Below are 21,508 nucleotides of genomic sequence, written 5' to 3'. Positions count from 1 at the left end.
GGGGAGCGGGCTGGGCTCCTCCCGCTGCCTGTGCTCTCGCTCCGTCTCCCTCGGTGCGCGTTGGGGACTTAGTCAGATTTTTGCTATTTACTCCTTCTGTTTTGCTAGTCAGAGGAAATAGTATTTAGTCGTTGGCCATCTTTTTGTACCGTAACTCAATTTTGTACTCTAATTTTTTTCTGGGGCTAGCTATTTTAAACATTGTAAAATTTAAAAAACTAGCATGTCTTATAGGTAGGGATTATAAGAAAAAACTGTGCTTCTGCATAGGTAGCTGTCAAGTCTTGTCAGGGAAATACCACAGCAACGCATACAGAAAACTCGTTCTATGAACGTGCTTGGTGATGGGTTTTCTGGTGAGCTTGTGGCCGGTAGCCGTTCCACAAGTATAGCAAACCTAATCGTGATCAGCCTCCATTAGATGCCAAATGTGCTGACAGCGTTGTCATACAGAGCATAAAAGTAGCTTTTCAAGAATTGTCACCAAAGACAGAATAGCATAATTATTATTTTTTTCCCTGAATGTAGACGATTGCCTTTTGAAATACGTGCATGTGTTCTGGCTCAGTGCCGTCACTTGTAGCAATAGGGATCTTGAGGTTACCTACCTAAATCCCAGAAAATTCAAACCAAACAAATAAAAGCTATTTGCTTTGTAATTTGTTTTAATACTCTGCCAACTTGTAAGTAATGAATTGAGAGGTTTGTCTGGAGCGAAATCACCCTGTATCAAAGGATAATCTTCCCCTACTCATAAAATTACTGACCCCTTGTGAAATCTTATGCATGTCTATGTTGGTGGGTGCAGACAAACACAGTCCTTTCCCATGCTCTGAGATGATGGCCAGTTATCAATCTGCATTGGTCCCTGTATTGGTGATGTATGACCTGTGAGCTGATAAACCCTGAAATAAGGCTTGATTTCCCCAAAGGACCTGATATCCCGAGCACAGGGCTACATTAGTATGCATGCATGATGTCTGGACTAGACCTGGCTTGTGTCTGGCCAGGTAAGAACAGGGGCAGAGAATGACCTTGAACCTCTCTTAACTTTTCTCTGTGGGCAGACATTAATGTCATGTCTAATGTTCGCCTGTGTGAACCTCATGAAGTTCAACAAGGGCGAGTGCAAGGTCCTGCGCCTGGGTCGGGGCAATCCCCAGTATCAGTACAGGCTGGGGGATGAAGGGATTGAGAGCAGCCCTGCCGAGAAGGAATTGAGGGTACTGGTGGGTGAAAAATTGGATGTGAGCCAGCAATGTGTGCTTGCAGCCCAGAAAGCCAACCGTATCCTGGGCTGCATCAAAAGAAGCGTGGCCAGCAGGTCGAGGGAGGGGATTCTGCCCCTCTACTCCACTTTGGTGAGACCCCACGTGGAGTACTGCATCCAGCTCTGGGGTCCCCAGTGCAAGAAAGACATGGACCTGTTGGAGCAGGTCCAGAGGAGGGCCATGGAGATGATCAGAGGGATGAACGCCTCTCCTGTGAGGACAGGCTGAGAGAGTTGGGGTTGTTCAGCCTGGAGAAGAGAAGGCTCCGGGAAGACCTTCCTGCGGCCTTTCGATACTTAAAGGGGGCTTATAAGAAAGATGGAGAGAGACTTCTTACCAGGGCCTGTATTGACAGGACGAAGGGTAACGGTTTTAAACTGTAAGAGAGTAGGTTTGGTTTGGGCATAAGGAAGAAATTTTTTACGCTGAGGGTGGTGAAACACTGGCACAGGTTGCCCAGAGGGGTGGTAGATGCCCCATCCCTGGAAGTGTTCAAGCTTAGGTTGGATGGGGCTTTGAGCAACCTGATCTAATGAATGATGTCCCTGTGCGTGACAGGGGGCTTGGACTAGATGATCTTTAAAGGTCCCTTCCAACCCAAACCATTCTGTGATTCTATGAACTCTCATGGTTTTTATGAAGTGCTTGTGGGTTGTTTCAAAAGTGTCCATCATGTGTATCTAATCTGATTACTGAGATCCAAAGTCTGGACTTGGTCATGTTCTATTCCAATCCTCAGTGGTTCACTTTTTCAGAAATTCTTGTCTTTTAGACCTTGGAAAAAATAGAACGTGCAGTGCCAGAATCATTTGTAGAGGTAGTGCTACTCGGTTTTCATTTTTTTTCTTTGAAGGCTTTTTTTGAAGAATTATCTGTCAAAGCTACAGGGTGTAAGTACATGAGCTTGCGGCAACAGTGAACGTGTGAATAATGAATTCCCAAGATTACAACAAGCAAATGAATGTTGGTTTAGTGATTTTTTTTTTTTTTAAATCACTGAATAATCCACTAATATAAGCAATTTATTTATCTGCATCTAGCAGTCTCCTGCACAATTTTCTATAGTTGTTGAGGTGGTGAAAAGTATTTTATATTAGGGATTGTCCATAATTTACATGACAATATCACTGAATCTTGTTGTAGTAAGTGCTAGTCTGCCTTTTTAAATGTATACAGTATTGATTGAAAAATTGTTTTTGCTGCCTATTAATGCTGAAAGGGATAGTTAGCTATAGCTATCCTCATGGGAACAGCTGACAGTCACCTGTAGCAAAGCAGACAAGGTGGCCTGATGTACCCATCAGGGGGCTGATCAAGAGACACAGTTTGTAAGCTTGAAAAACTTACTTTCTTCCCTCTCTGAAGGGGACTGAAATAACTGAATAATAATAAGTAATATTTATGACTACAGATGCAAGGAACACTTAACAGCAGAAAAAGGTGGCTCTAGAAAAGCCATTACGGCTGTGTGGTTTTGTGTGATAAAACCATTATTTCATACCAAATGTGTTTTTTTTTTCATGTAGGCATCTCAAATTTTAATTGAATCTGAAGTGAATTTCTCTATTAGTTCAAAGTTTGAGCCCATATAAAGCTTATATTCAAATATGGACTAAATTCTTCCCATTAGAGTAAAATGAAACAGATGAAATAAGAATGAAAGTGGTAGAATGGGTACAGTATTTTGGAACAGAACTGGAGATTTAAGAAAACTATTAAAAAAAAAAAGAAATAAAGATGAAAACTACTCCAATTTTTATTTGAATGGTTTGTTGGTTTTTTTTTGTGTGGCAATAAAACTAGACCTACATGCCACTATGGGAACGCGGAGGATTTTGAGGGAGTGTGAAGATAAAGGTGAATGGATCTTGTTGAAAGATCAAATTGCTTGTTATTAGGCTAACTACACTTGTTTCTGTTTTGATGTTTGATAGTTCATGTTGTTCTTTGTAATATCAGAGGCAAGATACAGAACTACCAACTTAAAAAAGTTACCCACTTTTCTAACCTGTCTAATCAAAGGTGCAGAATTTGATTTAATTTTTCTTTTTTTTTTTGGGGGGGGGCAAAGACAGCCTTCTTAAAGCAAAATATTTATTTTAAGCACTGACAGAATATTTGAAGTAAAGAGACTTTAAAACAAGAGTCTGTTTACGTCCATTTTACATCCTGCATTGGCGTCCAGTTGGTGACTTAGGCAAATCTAACTGCCGTGCATATGTGTGCCTGCAGGTTCTGAACTCATGGTGTAGCTGCGCAGGAGAAAAAGTCTCTTCCCCTGAAATGTGAAGGGAGTCTTAAACCTTTCACAGTTGTTTGGGTTTTTTGTTTTGTTTTTTTCACCAGGTCTTGGCATTATTTGCTAATAACTCTTGAGGTGTTTTTCTCCAGCTGTTTTTCTTTTGACACCAAGCCAGTAAGATCACACAACACAAATCCCAAAGACCATCTCTGTATACAAGATATTAAAGATTATTAGTGACTTCCTCCATTTCTGACACACAACTCTGAAAAGAGCACTACTTTCAGGTTCTTTTCCTTGGAACATCAGTACTTTTGAGTATTTTCATTCAAATGTAGATAACGGTTCAAATGTAGATAACAGTGTGAGTTAAACTACTCTTCTGTAATTTCAACAGTACAAGCTCCAAAGCGGTGACAACTGTTAAAACTTGCTTTGAAAGCCCAGATATGAGACTTTATAACATAAAATCACTGTCTGTACATTAATTGACATCTTTGGATATGAAGTACTGGAAGTAGCTTTCTGGTAAATTCTGAGTTATTTTGGAGTCCTCTGAAATAAGACAGCACAAGCCACTGGTGACAGATTGGTACTAGCCAAAGCGCACTGTGAATCTACAGACTACAAGGCTCAGTATTCCTCTGTATTTTTTTAAAAATAACACTATGACCTTTTTCATGTCTGTGTAGTGCGTATTAACAAGATGGTGCTGTAGCTTTTTTTTTCCCCCATTCTTCAAGCATACGTGTTATTATAATAGTGTATATATATTATAGCGCATATATTTAGAGTGTGTATATATATTATATACTTAAGCATACCTGTTAGAAGTGTTTGTTTTCCTTGTACAGGTTTGCAGTCTGTGACAGCTTCTATTATGGCTGTGTACGTGGACCATCGAACAGAAGCTCCCGATTCAGTTGCCTCCCCTTCTCATATAGCATGGCACCCACTTCATCCACTCCTGGCAGTTGCTTCCATCAGCACGGCATCTGGGGGCTGTGTGGATATCTACCTGGAACAGGTGAATAATCAGCAACTTTGCTTTTGGGCTTGATACCATGTTGCTGGTTTGATACTTCACTTTTTTTTTTATATATATATACACATATATATATATATTTGCAGCCTTACTTATGCTCCTTGAATCCCTCTCCCTGGATTTTAATTACTATCCATGTCGCGTGCTATCTAGGGCATGTCAGATTCATCAACTACTGATTACATGTATTTTATAAAAAGTTCTTCATAAATTAAATTGATCTTCCATTGAAATTTAATTTTTACAGCCTTTCATTCGTGTTTGTGATGGTTACTGATTCGCTTTTTACTTCTCGTAGTATGAGAATTTCAGTCTTAAAACTAAAATGGACACATGCTGCTTTTTTTTTAAACTCTACATGAATAAAATGTACTAAGAAATGTAAATTTAAAAAAAAAAATCATTCCTCTACCTTGAGACTGAGATGATTTGCTAGACTCAGCTTGTTCCATTTGAGTAGGTTGTTTCCTAGTATGGTTTCTGCCTGTAGACAGATATTTCCTTTGCATACTCTGAAGTTTACACAAGAGGCTTGCGTAGGACTTTGGTTTGCATAATTTTCAGGAAAAAAAGTGTGCTATTTAGGGAAATGGTACTACAAGCTATCTAGCAGCAGACGTACTGGAAACATTTAAGTCTGTTAATATGAGTACCCTATAAAATGTATACTTTCCAAAGTGCATTATGAAAAATTGTCAACCAAATTTTACAAATGGAAAAACAAATACATGGAGAAGTTAAATGATTTGCCTGAAATTTTATTGCAAACCATGCACAAAGGAGTGTCTACCTATAAGAGCTGTTTAAGCATTAGTTCATTCTGTGTCCTCAGTGAGCTGCTTCTTTTTCAAAAGTTGTTTGTTTTTTTTTTTTTTTTAACCTTGAAATGTGCTCGAAGCCTTCTTATCCTTCATACAGGAGTAAAAGCTTGATATTCAGTGAGAGCTGCTCATACACGCTGTGAGGGAAGAGTAGCCTGGAAGAGCAGAGTGAGGCAGTCACTTAAGACTGCCATGCTTTCATTAGCAATTTTCAAGTGGATGTACTGCATGTTGTAGCACATTTTTATGCATGCGAAATAGCTGTAAGGAGAATTTGTGTAGCCACTTCAAATCTCTTGCAGGAAACTCTATTACATGCCAGTCCTTTATCACAGAAAAACGTCTTGTTGACTGGGAAGCGAATCTGAAGGTTTAGCGGCATCCTTGTACTGAGTTTCCATTGTGCTGAGCTTGCACTTTATTTCCACTTGCAGGGAGAACATGTGTCCGATGCACATGTTGAGAGGAGCTTTCAGGTCGCATCACTTTCCTGGCACCCCTCCAGACCAATTCTCGCAGCAGGCTGGGAGACGGGAGAAGTTGTGATACTTAACAAACAAGAAAAGGAGCACCACGCTGTACCACCAAATCATAATGCCAAAATTACAGTCCTGAACTGGAGTACAAATGGTACCTGCCTTGTGTCTGGTGATAGGGTGAGTAGTTGAAATGCCAAATGTGTGTTTGATGTGGAACACAGTGTTGCAAGCCCTGTGATGGGAAGGAATTATGGAATGGATTGTTAGGGGAAGGGGTAGTTGCGGGGGAGATAATTTGTACCTAAAGCGAGGAAATTTAAAACTGTTAGGGAGTAAAATCAAATCGCGGTGTCTTAACTTCTTCTACAGTACTCATTGCTGTTTTATCAATTTATCTTTAAATAAAAGTGTATCTAATCTCAGTATGTACTGAGCAGTAGATCAGGGTTTAAGGCTATTTAATGGATGGGGTAATTGAGGCAAAGACAATTTGAATTATTTGCTCCTGTCTATGCACGAATTTTGTGGCAGACTCAGGAATAAAGCCCGGATGTCAAGAGACAAATTCCAGCTACAACGTATTCATCCGTAGTGAGTGCATAGCAACGCTCACTTAAGTATAAAACCCCCATGCTAATCTCTCTTGTTCTGTTTTTATTAATACTCTAAAAATGAGTCAAGCTTATTGTATGGAAAATATGTTGTGGAAATACTTGAAATGTGATAGTCTTTATTTCTTGCTGAGCTGGTTGCCCTTTTATATAGTGAAATGAGAAACTAGCTATTGAATATTTAGTATTCAGGATTAAGTATTCATAGAAGATTCTGGTTTGTCAGTTCTTGAGTCAGCAAATGAAGAAGAAGAAGAAATAGAAAAACCCACCTTTTTTTTTTATTTTCCCTGATATAAACTTGAGCTTGTCCAAGAATTTCAGTTCTGCTCTTTGAGAATTCTTACCTGTATGAGTCAGAGGAAAATACAATTTTAAATCGTTTGTAAAATTCCATTGCTGCATTTGACAGAAATGCAGAAATTCAAAATTGAGTCAAAAATGAATTTATCGTCTTCTTTATCAGAAGAGAGAAAATGCTGTCCAGACAAAAGAAGGTGATGCACAGTGTAACTGAGGCCTTATTTATATGGAGATAATATATTGATGTAGCCACAGCTTACATTAACCCTACATTTTATGAACAAACTTTTTTCAAATTGATTTATTTGGTGTCAGATCACAGTAATGAAGTTATCTTAAAAGAGATATAGCCATTCTTATAGGCAAATTTAACAATTTTATAGACTCATCCTAACTGCTCCTCTGATGAGAGTATTCATCAAAGTAGAATAGGCAGTGGTTCCAAGGAAATACCTTAACATGACGAAACAAAGCCTATGCATGTGTTGACGTGAATGGTCTTCAGTTTCGCATAGTTTCAATTGCAGTAGTTGGAAAGACCAACCTCAATAGATGGAACAGCAGCACGTTTGAACTCGGGAAAGTTCATTATTGCGAAATAGCTGTGTTACCCTTTGCAGACATTGAAACACACAACTGAGCACAGTTCAAGGTACTCCCTGGTCAATGAAATGTGGGTCTTTAAAAACCTGCAGCTGTGTGTGCAGTGGCCAGCTTGAGCTAATCAGCCTTACTAAGAGCCCAGGCTTGTTAGGCTGAGCACGCAGCTGGTTCAGCGTCCTGTGGCTAGCTCCAGGATGGTGTCTCTCCCCAGTGGGTGGGCCCGCTCATCCCTTGTGTTGCACACTCAGTGTCATTGTACCATGGTCTGATGTGCAGCATAGGTATGTTTCATTTCCTATGTGTTTTCCAATAGGTTTTAAGTTTATTTTTAAAATGTTTCCCATGAAGGTTTCTATTCAGGTAACTTCCATTAGGTGAGTGCGGCCAGGATCATACTCTGCTCATGTTAGAGGAATACTCTTAGAAAGAACATAAATATTTGGGCCCTGATTTGGTTTTTGTTTGATCTTCACTGGGACTTTATAACTGAGAGTGCTCAGCTGAGAACATTCAGTCATCATAAATCCTGAATTGCAAGAAAGTTATTTGAAAATAACTTCTTAAAGTTGGAATAGGGTGCTGTGAAAATCAGAAGCTCTTAATTTGTGTTTTAAGTAACAAATAACATAGATGACTTCCAGCTTTCATTCAGGCAAAGGAATCCTAAGGATCTAGGTGCTTTCTATAATGAAAGCCTATTTGTAAGGCAAATAGCCTTTATATCAAGAAGCTAAAGCTTTGGGTTGTTAAGAATGAGTGGGAAGATACGGGATACCTTAAGAGTAAATCTTATAGATGATAAGGTCATGTCCTTTGTCCTTTTCAAATACCATTTGAAAAGAGACCAGTTCTGTATCCTTTCTATAACAAGTCACACTTAGAAGAGGTAGTGAGCTTTTTTATTTCCAGTCTCATGTGTTCCAAACTCAGAATTGAGTTTGCAGCTAGGTTATCTGGATACAGGATGGGGTATCAAGAATGGGATGGAAAGGAGGTCAGCAGCTTTATAAAGCTGCAGGCTTTTCCTCCAGCTTATAAATGGTGCAGGTGTTCTTAGCTGGGATCCCTGGAATTTGGTGACATTTAAAGCTGAGGGAAAAGTGAGAGGAGCAGTCAACAGGACATGGACTTTCAGATCATAGGATCCTGTGATTTCCAGAGGTAACCAGCAAACATTGTATGAACTGCAAGTGGCCTCTTGGAGCAGGAGTACAGCAGTTTCACAGATGCACAGCTGTGCCACAGTCTTTAGGCTGTAAGAGACAGCATTGCACTTAATACACAGTTTTGGGTGGTATAAATATTATCATCTTACTGCTGAAAAGAAGTTAGAACTTTGATTCTTGATACTTAGGAAAAAAAGCAGGAAATGTTACCTTGGAAAGCCTCAGCTGCATCTCGTGTGGCTTCTAGTTAGGATTGTGAAGAGTAAGTGTTTAGAATGTACCACTGCTACTAGTCTTTCACTTCTAGAAAGACTATACTCCATTGAAAACAATAAAGAAAAATAGAGGAAATTATAGTACCATTGTATTGTTATCTATCTTAATGAAATAAAATGAGATTGAACTTGATGTTGCAAATTGTTGCTGGTTTTTTCATATACTGCTTACACAGAGGGCCTCCAAATGCAGTTTGGTTCCCTAAGCACTGACATAATAACAACAATAAATAATAATCTCGAAATTCCAGCTGTGAGGCTGTAGCGTAAGTCAGTTTGTTGGGATGGTTAACGTGTATGTCATGCTGAACTGTCTGTTTGCTTCTCCGCCTTCTCCGTTCTTTCCAGTCACCAGGGGTTTGGTGCTCATTCTGATCTGACACCGCAAAATGCGTGTTACCTTCAAAACCTGTGCCAGGCTCTGAGCGCCAACTTATATTGACTACTGTTGAATTAATTAGCTAATCAGTCTTCCTTTCTTTAGTGTCTATGATTCCTTTAGTTATTAAGTTCTGTTTCTAAAAATGAATTCTTGTTGTACCTGAATGTCTACTTTGAAAGAGGAGGAAAGCTCCAGAAATTCTGAAAGTCTTTCCTTAGATTATCTGCATCCTTTGACTTCACATGTGTCTAATCATATACCCATGCTTATCTATGTCAGTGTTACATGCACTTACTCAGGGTTGCATATCTCGTGCTTTACTATCCTTTATCTCAATATCTTTTCTTTTAGCAATCAGACTACTTGCAAGAAAAAAGTGGAAGGGGAGTTATCTAAACAAATATTTGCATGTGCTGCTTGCAGAGGAAAACCAAGGCTGTTCTATTTAATTGTTCTGGCAGTGTCATTTTACTACGAATGGATATGACCAACAAGCTTTTTTAGATAACTTGATTTCAATTAGCAAATAATATAATGTTAAAGATAATTTTTATTCCTTGTGGCTTAGTTTTAAGTGGGAGTAACTGTATGTGTCAACTAAATGAAAGGAAAGGTGTTGCTCCGTCAATAAAATGTTCATGTGCACTGAGTAGCTGGAGTCTGGATTCTCATCTGTGTGCAAAGTGTAATGAATTAACTGTTGCCTTTTCTAGCATGGTGTCTTGGTTCTATGGAGAATGGACCAGCGAGGCAGAGTGCAGGGTCCTGCCCTGTTGAAACAAGAGTGTGGAAAATGTCTGTCTCACTGTGTCTTTCGACCACCCCCTCCTGGCGAGTAAGTATTGTGCCCTGTCAGAGCATTGATAGACCAGGTCTTTCTCTTTTTCCACAGAAAGAAAATCCTACTCACGGACAACCCTTTTTTTTAAAATATATTAAAAAATGTTCTTCTCTAACTGCCCTTTATTTCCAAGTTCTTCTCCCGCTCTAGTAGCTGGCTATTTGTGTCCTGTATGCAGCAACAGATCTTCTTTTTGTCCATACCTTTCTCTCTGTTGCTGTTGACTCTTCTTCCTTTAGTTCTTCTAATTAGCAATGTTGCTGATTGTGAAAAGCAGAAAGCACACTGAAAACACAATTATCCATGAAATTATTGGCAAGAATAATTAAATTAAAAGTCAGTTCTTAAAAATTATTTTTCTTTCCTCTCCAAGCAAGAAATAGGAAACAGCTGTAGTAAAAAAAAAAAAAAAAAAAACCCCAAAAATTTCCTTGTCTGGGACACTTCTGTTTCACATCTCTGTAAAAATAATAATGCTTATGGAAAAAAAGGTGAAACAATGCAAATGAAAACTAATATTAAAATTTTACTTTATCTTTTTGAGTTTTTCCTTTTTCCAATCAGTGTATGAAACATCTTTATTCTCTCTTTACAATATGTTTTATTAACTACTTATCCATTCTTTGAGATGGAAAGTACTCTGTTATGTAAGGAATTGGAAATTAAGTATCTCTGTTTGCAGGGACTTCGTACAGCTGGCAAAAGCAGCTGTGGGTGGTGATGAGAAGGCCTTGGATATGTTTAACTGGAGAAAAGCTGGAACGGGAACACCTCTGAAAATGGGACTCCAGGAAGGACTGTCCTTCTTTATCACTTTGACAGATGGTAAGAGCAAAACCACTTTTCCAGTCTGCTGGGAATTTGTCTCCTTCAAAATAGCTCAGTGCACGATTGTCCTGTTCGCATATATCCAACATCTAGAGTATATCCATATATCCAACAGGATAGAGTATTCACAGGAGTTGAAGAATGTTTGGTAAGAAGAAATTAATAAAACTATTAAAATCTTAGCATCTTCAGGGTGAGTCGTCTCCAAAAGGACACCACAGGTATTGGATTAGTCAGGTTCCCGAAGAAGTGGGTGTAAGGGAAGTGATCTCTAACACCTAAGTGTAAATAAAATTAGAAGTTGTTGGCATTTTGTGTAAAGCTTCAAAATAATGCATGTTGTGGGGTTTTTTTTCTAGAAATAGGCAAATGCTGCTAGAACATACCTTTTAAAATAAATTAAGTTACTTTTTCTCTCATGCTTTGAAATGAGGCTTCAGTCTAAGGAAGCAAAAAAGTCTGAATATCCGTTTTGTTAGTTTTCTTCCTAATATTGTTTCTTGCCTGCAATTTGTCTTTTCCTCTCCCTTTTACTGTTCTGGGTACTAGTTTGCTCCCAGGTCACTTTCTTCCTACCCCAGTTGCTCTCATGATGCCTTCTCTCTCTCTAAGCTGTTAACTCTTTGGACAGGAGCCAGAATGTGTGTGACAAGTATTGTAATGAGTATGTTTCTGGTAGGTGATTTGAGTATGTAATCTTCTCGATTCAAGTGTTAACTACTCCAGAAAACATTGAAGTTATGCTAGTTCTGCAGCTCAATTACAGTTTGATTCAGTGTTTACATTATCAAGAATGAGACCCATCATTTACGCCAGTATAGCTTCCGTATGATTGCAGGAGTGGCATTGTCCAGCTGTGTGTTTGTCTTGCAGAACAGTGGCCTGTACCTTCATTTGATTTGTGAGTTATAAGCCTCTTTACTAGACGTGAACTATTTAAATGAAAAAGGGGTACAGGGCACTTCTTAAACGTACAAAGAGAATCTTTGAGTAGCTGTGCCTGTTACATCCTCACGTTCAAAGCAACTGTTGTGGTGGTACGCAGCTCCATCTAGGGACAGGCTCTGTATCCTGCAAGTGGCTGTCCTTCACGTCTTGTTTCTTGGGCCTCCTGTTCAAACTTCTCAAATTTCAGTCAAATGACAATGACTGTTTCTTTTGAGCCGTCTCATTGCCTAGGTTGATTTGGGCATATGTATTTAGGACCCAGTTCTTAATCTAGTTAGTGATCTGTCATAACTTCAGAATCAGTTAATGTTTGCGTAGGGTTTAAATGTGACCTGTAAACTTCCTCTAAAGTATGGATTATCAGCCCAAACTTGTTTAATAAAAATGAATTAGAAAAAAACCCATTCTTATTGCATGCTTTTAAATATCTCAAAAGAGATTTGACTAAAGACAATAGAGCATCTTTTAAAGCAAAACTAAATAAACAACTAAGCTCCCCCAAAAAGCCCAAAACAAAATGAAAAAAACTCCTAAGTTTCAAGTATTTATTAGTCTAGCTATTTTTTGATGCTTCCAAAACACTGATCATTGCAGTAAAACAATAGATGCAATCCAGGTAATATGTTACACAAGATGCTTATCTGAAGAGAGGATACCTGAACTGATAACAATTTTCAGAGGTTGTTTTGCAACACTTCCCATGAGCACAAAGAATCATCTTCATTACTGAGCATTTGAGATGACTGGCACAGGTACTGGGACATAACCTGAATAGTGGAAGTAACCCTGATATTTTTACTGAACGCACCCTTGTTCATCTTCACTGCAGACATTTTAGATCATGAGTAATAATCCTCTTCTGGTCCCCTTTGTATTTGCTAAACAGCATACACTTTCTGCTGCTTTTTGTCTTCTGAATCTCAGAGTTATTTGCTCTACTTAATTAGCTCAGATTTGTTAACTTTTGAGATTAGTCTCTTGTGTGATACAGCATGAAAACTTTCTTAAAGTTACTCAGAAAGCTATAACCCTCTCCCTAACGACCTAAGTAGCTTCAAAATAGTGGGTAGTGTTATCTGTGTGATAGCTGATACTTTGTATGGTAATATCCAAGTACAGAAGGTTAATTTAACTTATGAAACAGTTTCAGATGGCAAATAAAATCAAGGGACTGTCCATTTCTTGTAAAAGATCCCATAAAACTGAGATTCAGTGGGTGATCGATTACTGCAAACTATATATATATACTGCCTATTGGGTACAACATTCTAGCATGGATCCTTAATGTTCCTTCTTATACATTTGTGTTTTCTACTTCAGCTTTTGGGGGAAAATATTATTTAATTTCATAGGTTTTTTTGATTTGCATTGGTTTGAAATGCCATGTTTATATGATATGATTTGCTAAGGAATTGTGTGTGTGTGTGTGTGGTATGAGATCTGTCAGATTTTGATGACTTCATTTGTTTGGATGATTTCTGTAATACCCTTTGCAAACTAACTCTAGGTTTTTTCACTAGGTAGACCTGTGCATGATTTATACAGTATTACAATTTAACCAAATGATAATGGCTTTTAAAATGTTGTTACGTGCTGTAGTTGCCAAGTCACACACTATGTTGTCAGTGTTCTTAGAAAGACACTATCCCATTTGCCTGTGAAGTTAATGCAGAAAAGCTGTATTTAGTGTGTGTGGTGGAGTGTTTCTAAACAATGAAGAACTTCATATCCAGTTTTCCATAATCTAGATGCTGCTGTAAACTGTACCGCTTCTTGGCTGCTGTTCTTCTTTCACAAATTATTATTAATACTGAAGACTTCAGAAGCCATCAGTCATGCACACATATGCAGAAAGTTTACTTTTAGTTTAAAATTATTTAAATGATTCCCCTCTGGATTTCCTAGATGGGGGGGGGAAGTGGATAAGTTTTTTGTTTTATTGCTCTGGTCAACTATCACAGTCTGCATCCTGAGACAAACTAGAAGACAAAAGAATTGTGATTATTTTTACCTTTTCAGCACTTGAGGAATAATTTGTTAAGGTAGAGAGCAGCAACTTTGATTTTTGTAGCTAAAAACTGTTAACTAGAAACTATACCTTGTTTATGTGTACTACAGGTTCTGTGCATTATGTGAGTGAGAAAGGAAAGACGAGGCATGTGTTGTCCACAGACAGTCTGGTCCAAAAGCTTCTGTTCATGGAGGAAAGAGATGTTTTAGTTGTAATAACAGAGAACCTGCAGTTGTCCTTGCATGCAATCACTCTTGAGGGAGAGGCAGAAGAGCTCATGAAGGTAAGAGTCAGACTACAGGGTAAAGTTGCGATGTTTAATCTTTATAAGAATTTGTTAGGGTTTTTTATATTATCACTTTTTTGCTTACAAATGAATCAACTCATTTTTGTTTCTCAGATAATACCTTGATAAGCAAATATATGCTCATTTAGAAGTGGAACAGAGTGATGTGTTACTGAACTTGGAAAGATGGTTTTCATCTTGCCTTCCTGTTTTTTCTTAGTTCCTTTCATTTTGACCTTATGTTAATCCGTTTACACTTCATTTACCTTGTCTTAGTGAATTAGAGAAGAATTGAAAATTCCAGTATAATCAAATATTTGTTAAAATGTCTTGTGGATAAATAGTTAATAATCCGTGTCCTCGGGTTTTTTTTATCATCAGTCGCTCAGAGCTGTCTTGTCTTTCAGATTAGTAGGAGCAGCACCTCCTCTTGGTGATATTTGTCTGCAAATCTGTGTCTGCAAATCTGGAAGATGGTTTAGTTCTCACATTGTGAAAGTGTTCTTCACAGCTGCAAAGGCTAGGAAGCTTTTAAAAAGTAACAACTCACAAGTCACAGAATCACAAATAATAACGTAGTGACCCAAAAATTATTGTGTAGGGACAAAAAACAAACTGACCTCACCCAAGACTTATAATGAACTTGGCTCAGATAAAATACTGCTTGGGGGGGATGGAACCCAAACCTTCACCTTCCTAAGATTTCCCCTCCCTTCCCCCCCCCGCAAAATCAAAAAAGACTGGGCACTTGTGTATTGCAGGAGTGTCCACTTCTTATTAATCATTACTTATTTTTGACTAGGAGTAAGATTTGGTATTTCACATTTTAAAGCAATCTTTATCAAGTTCTAAGAGAAGATCTAGTGTAAGAGAAAAAACTGTTCCTTACCTACTTAATTAACCCACCACAAGGATTCTTTTATTAAATTTATACATCATATACTTGATGCATTTAGCAGTGATCACTGCCTGAGAGAAACTATTGGTCTATCTGAACTGACAGACAGGTCTAGTTATTCTTATATTTTAACTTTTTAGCCAAACTAGGCAATTCAGATGCTTACTGTCTTTCAGTGTGTTCCTCCTACCTACTGTAAAGTTATTTATTTACTTACGGTTAACAGGTGAAGTTGAGTGGGAAGATAGGTCATTCTGCAGACATCATTTTAATAGACCATAGCCTTGTTGTTACAGCACTAGGCGAGACGGTCATCAGGTAAGAATCCTGTTTTAAAGCTGTTCTGGCTGCCCGTGAGAAGTGCCAGCTAAAAGGTTTATGGTTTGCAATGCACTGAATATTTTACTGAACTGGTGGGGGATGTGTGTGTGTTTGTTTTTTTACCAATAATGAAAAAACTCCCAATATTTTCTAATTTTGTTTCTCAAAATAAATAGAGAAATGAAATTAAAAAATCTGTTTCCTTGAGGAGAAAAAATAATTCTATATATATTTCTCTCTCTCTCTAGTTATTCTATGTTGTCAAGCAGTACTAGCCAAATCTGTTCCTTTCTTGAGTGCTGTTATTGATTTCTTCTGAAAATATATCCATTTGTTTTTTTTGTGTGAAAAAGCCACTTTGCTGTTCTGTCCATTGTTATTGTCTGATTCTTAGGATAGTCATAGCATCAGCAACAGGAAAAAAGTGCTTGCTTTTCAGGATGTTTCTCTGTTACTGTAATATAAGACAAGTATTTGGGTTACTTCTATCCCTAATTCTTTAAACTAAGTCAGTCACTTTGCCATGCTGCTATGTTACCATGTTCGGTAGTTTTTATCTTTTTGCATCTTTTTAAAAAAAAAAGTGTTAAATCTTTTTTTTCTTGTCTCTACTATGACTTGCTCTACCTGTTTCCTCTAACTTTTTTTTTGCGGGTGGGGGGGTTCCATTAACATCAGTAGTTCACTTTCTTGAGCCTCTATCTGCTACTGTCAGACAAAATCATCTGTTAATTTTGTGAGAATGTGATAAAGACCAAGTATCAAGAAGGAATATGTTTGACAATGTTTAGTTCTAGAAAATACATCTGGAATCCAAAGGACTACTGGTTAACCAAGGAATATTCTTAAAATAGAGGAGGAAGCATAAGTAGGGAGGAAGAAAATTGCAACTAGACCTCACTTCTTTTCTTTTCTTTTTTTTTCTTAAAGCTGGGTTTGCTTCTGACTCCTTTCTTCATAGGAGAATATCACAAAACATGCTGTAGACTAAAAAGTCAAAGGAAAAGGAAGGAGATTGCTAAGAAATTCACATTCCAGAGGCAGCTGCTGGCAATTTAATTTTAAAAATTGAATGATCTGGGCATTATGGAAATAGCAAATTAATGCCATGTACAGCATCCTATTGACTGTGTTTAGCAAGACACCTGGAAGGAAAAGCATTGTTAACACTCTTGTTTTGTGTACCTTAGGTTCTGGGATTTGGACCGAGATGAGAACTATGTGCTCTCCCCAGATGTGCAATTTGGCTTTGAGGGAGGAGAATGTATTAACTGTGTTTCTTACTGCAGTGCTAAAGGTGAGAAATAACATGGCAGCTGCGATCTCTGGATCCTAAACCTTGTCAAACCTCAGCCTTCAGTGCCCTGTAGTCATTTCACTATGTTTGTCTTGTTACTGAGGGTTTCAGTAACAGCATGTGATGTAGAAGCCTTTTAGTTCAGATCAGGAGTGTGCTTTTGAAGGTACAATGAGATCATTCAATAGTCACCCCGCTTGGTCTCAGTGTGGAGTTGTCTCCCGGCACACAAGCTGGATTCCCTTTGAGGACACTGCACTGGTACAATACTCCTGGAGTAGTATAGAATCATAGAATCATTAAGGTTGGAAGAGACCTCCAAGATCATCGAGTCCAACCGTCAACCCAACACCACCATGCCCACTAAACCATGTTCCTAAGCGCCTCATCTACCCGTCTTTTAAATACTTCCAGGGATGGTGACTCAACCACTTCCCTGGGCAGCCTGTTCCAATGTTTAACTAACAGGTACACCTGATGCACTCCAACATGTTATGGACATTCAGTCTACAAGCCCACACTAGAGCTAATGCGAAGTAGAACTTACCAAACATGTATAGCGTGGACATCAGGTCCTTAAAACTGATGTTTTCTACAGAGCTACTTCTATGCATCACCTTGTTTGCCAGCGGAGGCATAGCTAGTGTCTGCTATTATGGTTTTCAATGGTGACTTGCCCATGGTGACTACAAAACCAGCTATTCAGAAATATATGGTTAAAATGAAATCATTGTCTGATACATTTAAAAGATAACTTCATCTGGTAGCTTAGAAAATGGGCCTTGCCATGTGAAACTTCTCCCATTGTTTCTTCAGAAAGTTTCTTCAGTTCAGGACTAGGATGCTGGTTTGCAGGAAGGCAAAGAAATGGATGCTGCTAGAAGGCGGCTTCTCAGTACCTTAGAACCAGAGCTAGGCTGCCTGCTACTTTGTATAATGTGGATTTGTTTTTCTGAAGTTTAAGATATGAAATGCCTAAAAGGTTTGTGAATGGCAGGTCTCTTAGCAGCTGGTACTAACAAAGGGAGAATAGCTATGTGGAGGAAAGCAGCAGGATCCGATCAGAGCATACGGGCTTTGGAGGGCAAGGAGAAGTGGAAGCTCCAGGCACCTACGGAACTTGAAGGAAATGTCATTCAGATCAAGGTAAGACAGGAAGGAGTCGTCTTGCATGCTAGTAGGACTTCACAAACATTAGATGAATAGATCATCTTTGTGAAACAGATGAATATGATCGCTATCGTACAGATATGTGCACCAGTAGAGGCTGGTCCTCCTTCAGAAGAAGGAGGAAAAACCATCAGGATCAAGAAACTTTTAACATTGAAATGGGCAGAAATATTACCTGTTTGTAGCTATTCTGTTACAGGCAGGGTTGAAATGCTCAGCAAGGTAACACGCTGAAATGCAAACACATCTCTCTGGGAGAACTAGCAGTCATGGCATCCTTAAATCCAAACATCTCTCCATTATATGTCTCATTGACAAACCCTTTGGATTCAGCACCCTGAAATTATTTTCTGGAAAAGATAGATTGTCAGAAATGTCGAATTTACATAAATTTATTAAAATAGCAAGCAAGAAAATCTGACTAAATGCATGATTTTATTTGTAGATAATTTTCTACTTTTTGGTCACTTTCTCAACGTAAAGTTTGCTCTTACTGGTAGTTGCAAAAATAAAAAGATGTATTTATAACCAAATATTCTTTGGTAAGATGTGACATCTAGAAGGGAATGCTGTATTTTTACACACAAAATGATGTTTTCAGCTGCTTTTTTGTCAGAAAATGTTTCTTGTTTGCTAGATAATATCTTTATGTGTGACAGTGTCAGACTAGATGTGGATGACAAGGTTTCTCTTACAGATTTGCAAAACTTTTTTTTTTGCTTTAAAACATTTCTACTGCTATTTACAATATTTTTAATGCTGAAGATTATGACAATACATAGCATTATTATATTTATTTTTTAACCCATTGTCTGTTAAGTGTTAGGGTGCAGCATTTTTATTTATCTGAAATAATTTCATTTGTCACAGTAAGCTTAATGTAATTCTATACTTATTAGCATTTTGATATATGCAAAAGAGAAATGCTGAGTGTTACAATTGTAAAATTAAATTTTAAAAGTTTTACATTAACAGTTAGCTAGCTTTTTTGACCACCACCATTCTACTTAAAAGGCAAAGCTTGTGCTTTTAGGTTCTGCAGCATTTTTTGTTTTGTTTGTTTGTTATACCCTATTATTAAGTTTTTTCCTTTTTTTTTTAGAGTTTCTGTTATAACTTAGATTATTCTGTTGCTGTGCTTAATTTGTGAGAACAATACCCATTATTTTTTGGAAGGAATGAAAATCAAACAAATACATCTGGTGCCTTTCAAGAGAAAGTAATTTTATGTTTTCTTTTATTCTGTTTTCACATAAGAATGGAAAGTATTTAAAAAGTCATGGCATTTGCTTGTTCTGGGTTGGCATATAGCAAGGGTCTGTATCAGAGTCCTACTTACAAAATTAAAACATAAGTACTATTAAAGTGGAGAACCCAAATCTTTTGTTAAGATGCTTCAGTAACAAAAGGTCCAGGATATAGGAAATAGTGTGTGCCATTAGTATATCATACATCTGCTAATAAGTTGAGGGAAGGGAAGAGATATAGGTGTTTATGTCAGCTTGACCATTCAGGCATTTTCCAGATAACAGGATATGGAGTGCTGTCCAGAAATAGCACCTTGTTCCCAATGTTTGTTAGCATAAACAAAAGCATTGCCAAACAATTGTCAACAATCACTGTGTTTTTATCTCGTGTTATAAAGCTGTCTTTAATTATGGAAACTCTAGATTATTTTTTATTGTAATCCCTGCATTCCAAAAAATATTTTGTAAAAGATTTTAAAAATTGTTACATGTGGAATCTTTTTGGTAATTCCTATAAAAGCCTTTTCCTATATTACCATGAAAAACTCAGGATAAAAAGCCTTATACCATGGTGAGGTCAAAAGGCAGCAATAACTTCACTTGACTCCTTGCCAACCTCATCTTTTTTTCAACCTGATACAGTAGCTTCAAAAGAGAGGTGGTTGGGAAATGCACTCTAGCTCATCTGTTGTGCAGCACAGTATCTAGTTAATTGTAACTAAGCGCCATTAAAAAGAAAACCTCAAACAAACCATGCACAATAGCTTTATTTCTTAGACCATGCTCTTGAATAAAATAAAATTATTTCCATACACAACTATTTAAATCAGTGTTGTTGGAAAGGTATAACCACAGAAGTATCACTATGTCAGGAAATTAATATGAAACCTCAAATAACTTTTGAGGGAAGCAGAGGCCTTAGAGACGTGGCATATCCCTAGAGTTTATAGAGCTTATCAGTTGTGCAGGGACAGAGAAGTTCTTGGACTTCGAAGGGATCTTCTGCAGCTCCGAGAAACTTTGTAGTTTATCTAGCCCATGAAAGTACGTCTGTATGAATGGTCTCTGGCAGCTTAAAAAAAAAACAAGCCACACACAAAAAAACAACCCCAAACCCCTCTGCCTCTTCCCTGGCCCAGCCCTGAGGGAGCTCCTATGCTGAAGCTGTGCAGTGAACTATGGACTGTGCTTATCGAGGAGCATTACTGATGGTGTGGAGCAACTCAGGAGTAGCACCCTGCACCCCCACGCATAGTTACAGCTTCCAGACTGGAGTTTGGATTGCTTCTGGCTAATGTGGTATGTGCGAAGAGTTCACGTGTAGTCAGCTGGTTGCCACAATGCTTTCTGACAAGAATCATCCTTTGGTAGGAATAAACATAAATAATGTCAGACACGCTTGTTTAACTGTGAATATAGAAAGAAAGAATGAAAATGGGAGCATTACTTTCTCTGTAATAATACAATTCATCAGCTGCATGTTAGAAACTGTCTTTGCAAGCCATCTTGGAAACAGATCTTATCTTTCTCCCATTGAATTTTGTATGGTATTTTCAGTTTCAGAATTGCTCTGTGTAGGTGCTGTTTTTCAGTCTTAAAAGGGGAGGGAAAGATAACCTTCATAGAACTCATTAAAAAAGAAATAGCTGGAACATGGAGATTCTTCCAGGAGAAGGGAGTTGGAAGCCACCGTGCTGCTAGAATTGCCATTACTGAAACTTGGTGGGACAAATCCTATGACTGGAGTGTGGCTGTCAATGGCTACAGGCGAGGAAGGAGTGGTGGAGGGGTTGCCCTCCACATCAAGAAATGGATAGACTGTGAAGAGCTGTCTCTGAAGAATAGCCACCAGCAGGTTGAAAGCTTATGGGTAAGAATTAGACTGAGGCAACAAAGGGAACCTTGTGGTTGTTGATTACTACAGGCTGCCCGATCAAGGGGAACCTATTGACGAAGCCTTCTTACTCTAGCTACAGGAGGCATCGTGCTCGCAGGCTTTCGTCGTGCTGGGGGACTTCAACCACCCCGACATCTGCTGGAAAAGTAGCACGGCGAGCTGTAGGCAGTCCAGGAGACTCCTGGAGCGCATTGAGGATAACTTCTTAAGCCAGGTAATAGGTAACCCTACAAGAGGGGATGCGATACTGGACTTGTTGGTCACCAATGCAAGTGAGCTAATCGGTGACGTCAAGATTGGAGGCAGCCTGGGCTGCAGTGATCATGCACTGGTGGAGTTTGCAGTCCTGAGGGATATGGGACAGGCAAAGAGTAAAGGCAGGGCCCTGAATTTTAGGAAAGCAAACTTCCAGCTGTTCAAGGAGTTAGTCAATAGGGCCCTCTGGGAAACTGCCCTCAGGGACAAAGGAGCAGAACAGAGCTGGCAGATCTTTAAGGACGCTTTCCACAGAGCACAAGAGCTCTCGATCCCCAGGTGTAAGAAATCAGGAAAGGAAGGCAAGAGAC

At 38.4% G+C, this 21,508-nt stretch overlaps 1 protein-coding gene across 1 annotated transcript in view; it reads left to right on the top strand.

Annotated features, from left to right (window-relative positions):
* Positions 1–21,508, top strand: part of IFT140 (intraflagellar transport 140) — a 92,267-nt gene that overhangs the window by 4,374 nt on the left and 66,385 nt on the right. The window contains 8 exon segments of the mRNA XM_009324239.1: positions 4,368–4,540; positions 5,814–6,035; positions 9,912–10,033; positions 10,722–10,864; positions 13,934–14,109; positions 15,237–15,328; positions 16,522–16,628; positions 17,626–17,774. Coding sequence (XP_009322514.1) covers positions 4,394–4,540; positions 5,814–6,035; positions 9,912–10,033; positions 10,722–10,864; positions 13,934–14,109; positions 15,237–15,328; positions 16,522–16,628; positions 17,626–17,774 — 1,158 coding nt within the window. The 5' untranslated portion in view covers positions 4,368–4,393.

The sequence above is a fragment of the Pygoscelis adeliae genome, unplaced genomic scaffold (genome assembly GCF_000699105.1).
Source record: "Pygoscelis adeliae isolate BGI_AS28 unplaced genomic scaffold, ASM69910v1 Scaffold505, whole genome shotgun sequence".
NCBI classification, from domain to species: Eukaryota; Metazoa; Chordata; class Aves; order Sphenisciformes; family Spheniscidae; genus Pygoscelis; species Pygoscelis adeliae.
Note: the sequence above shows the minus strand (reverse complement) of the source record. Positions and strands in the feature narration are given on the sequence as shown.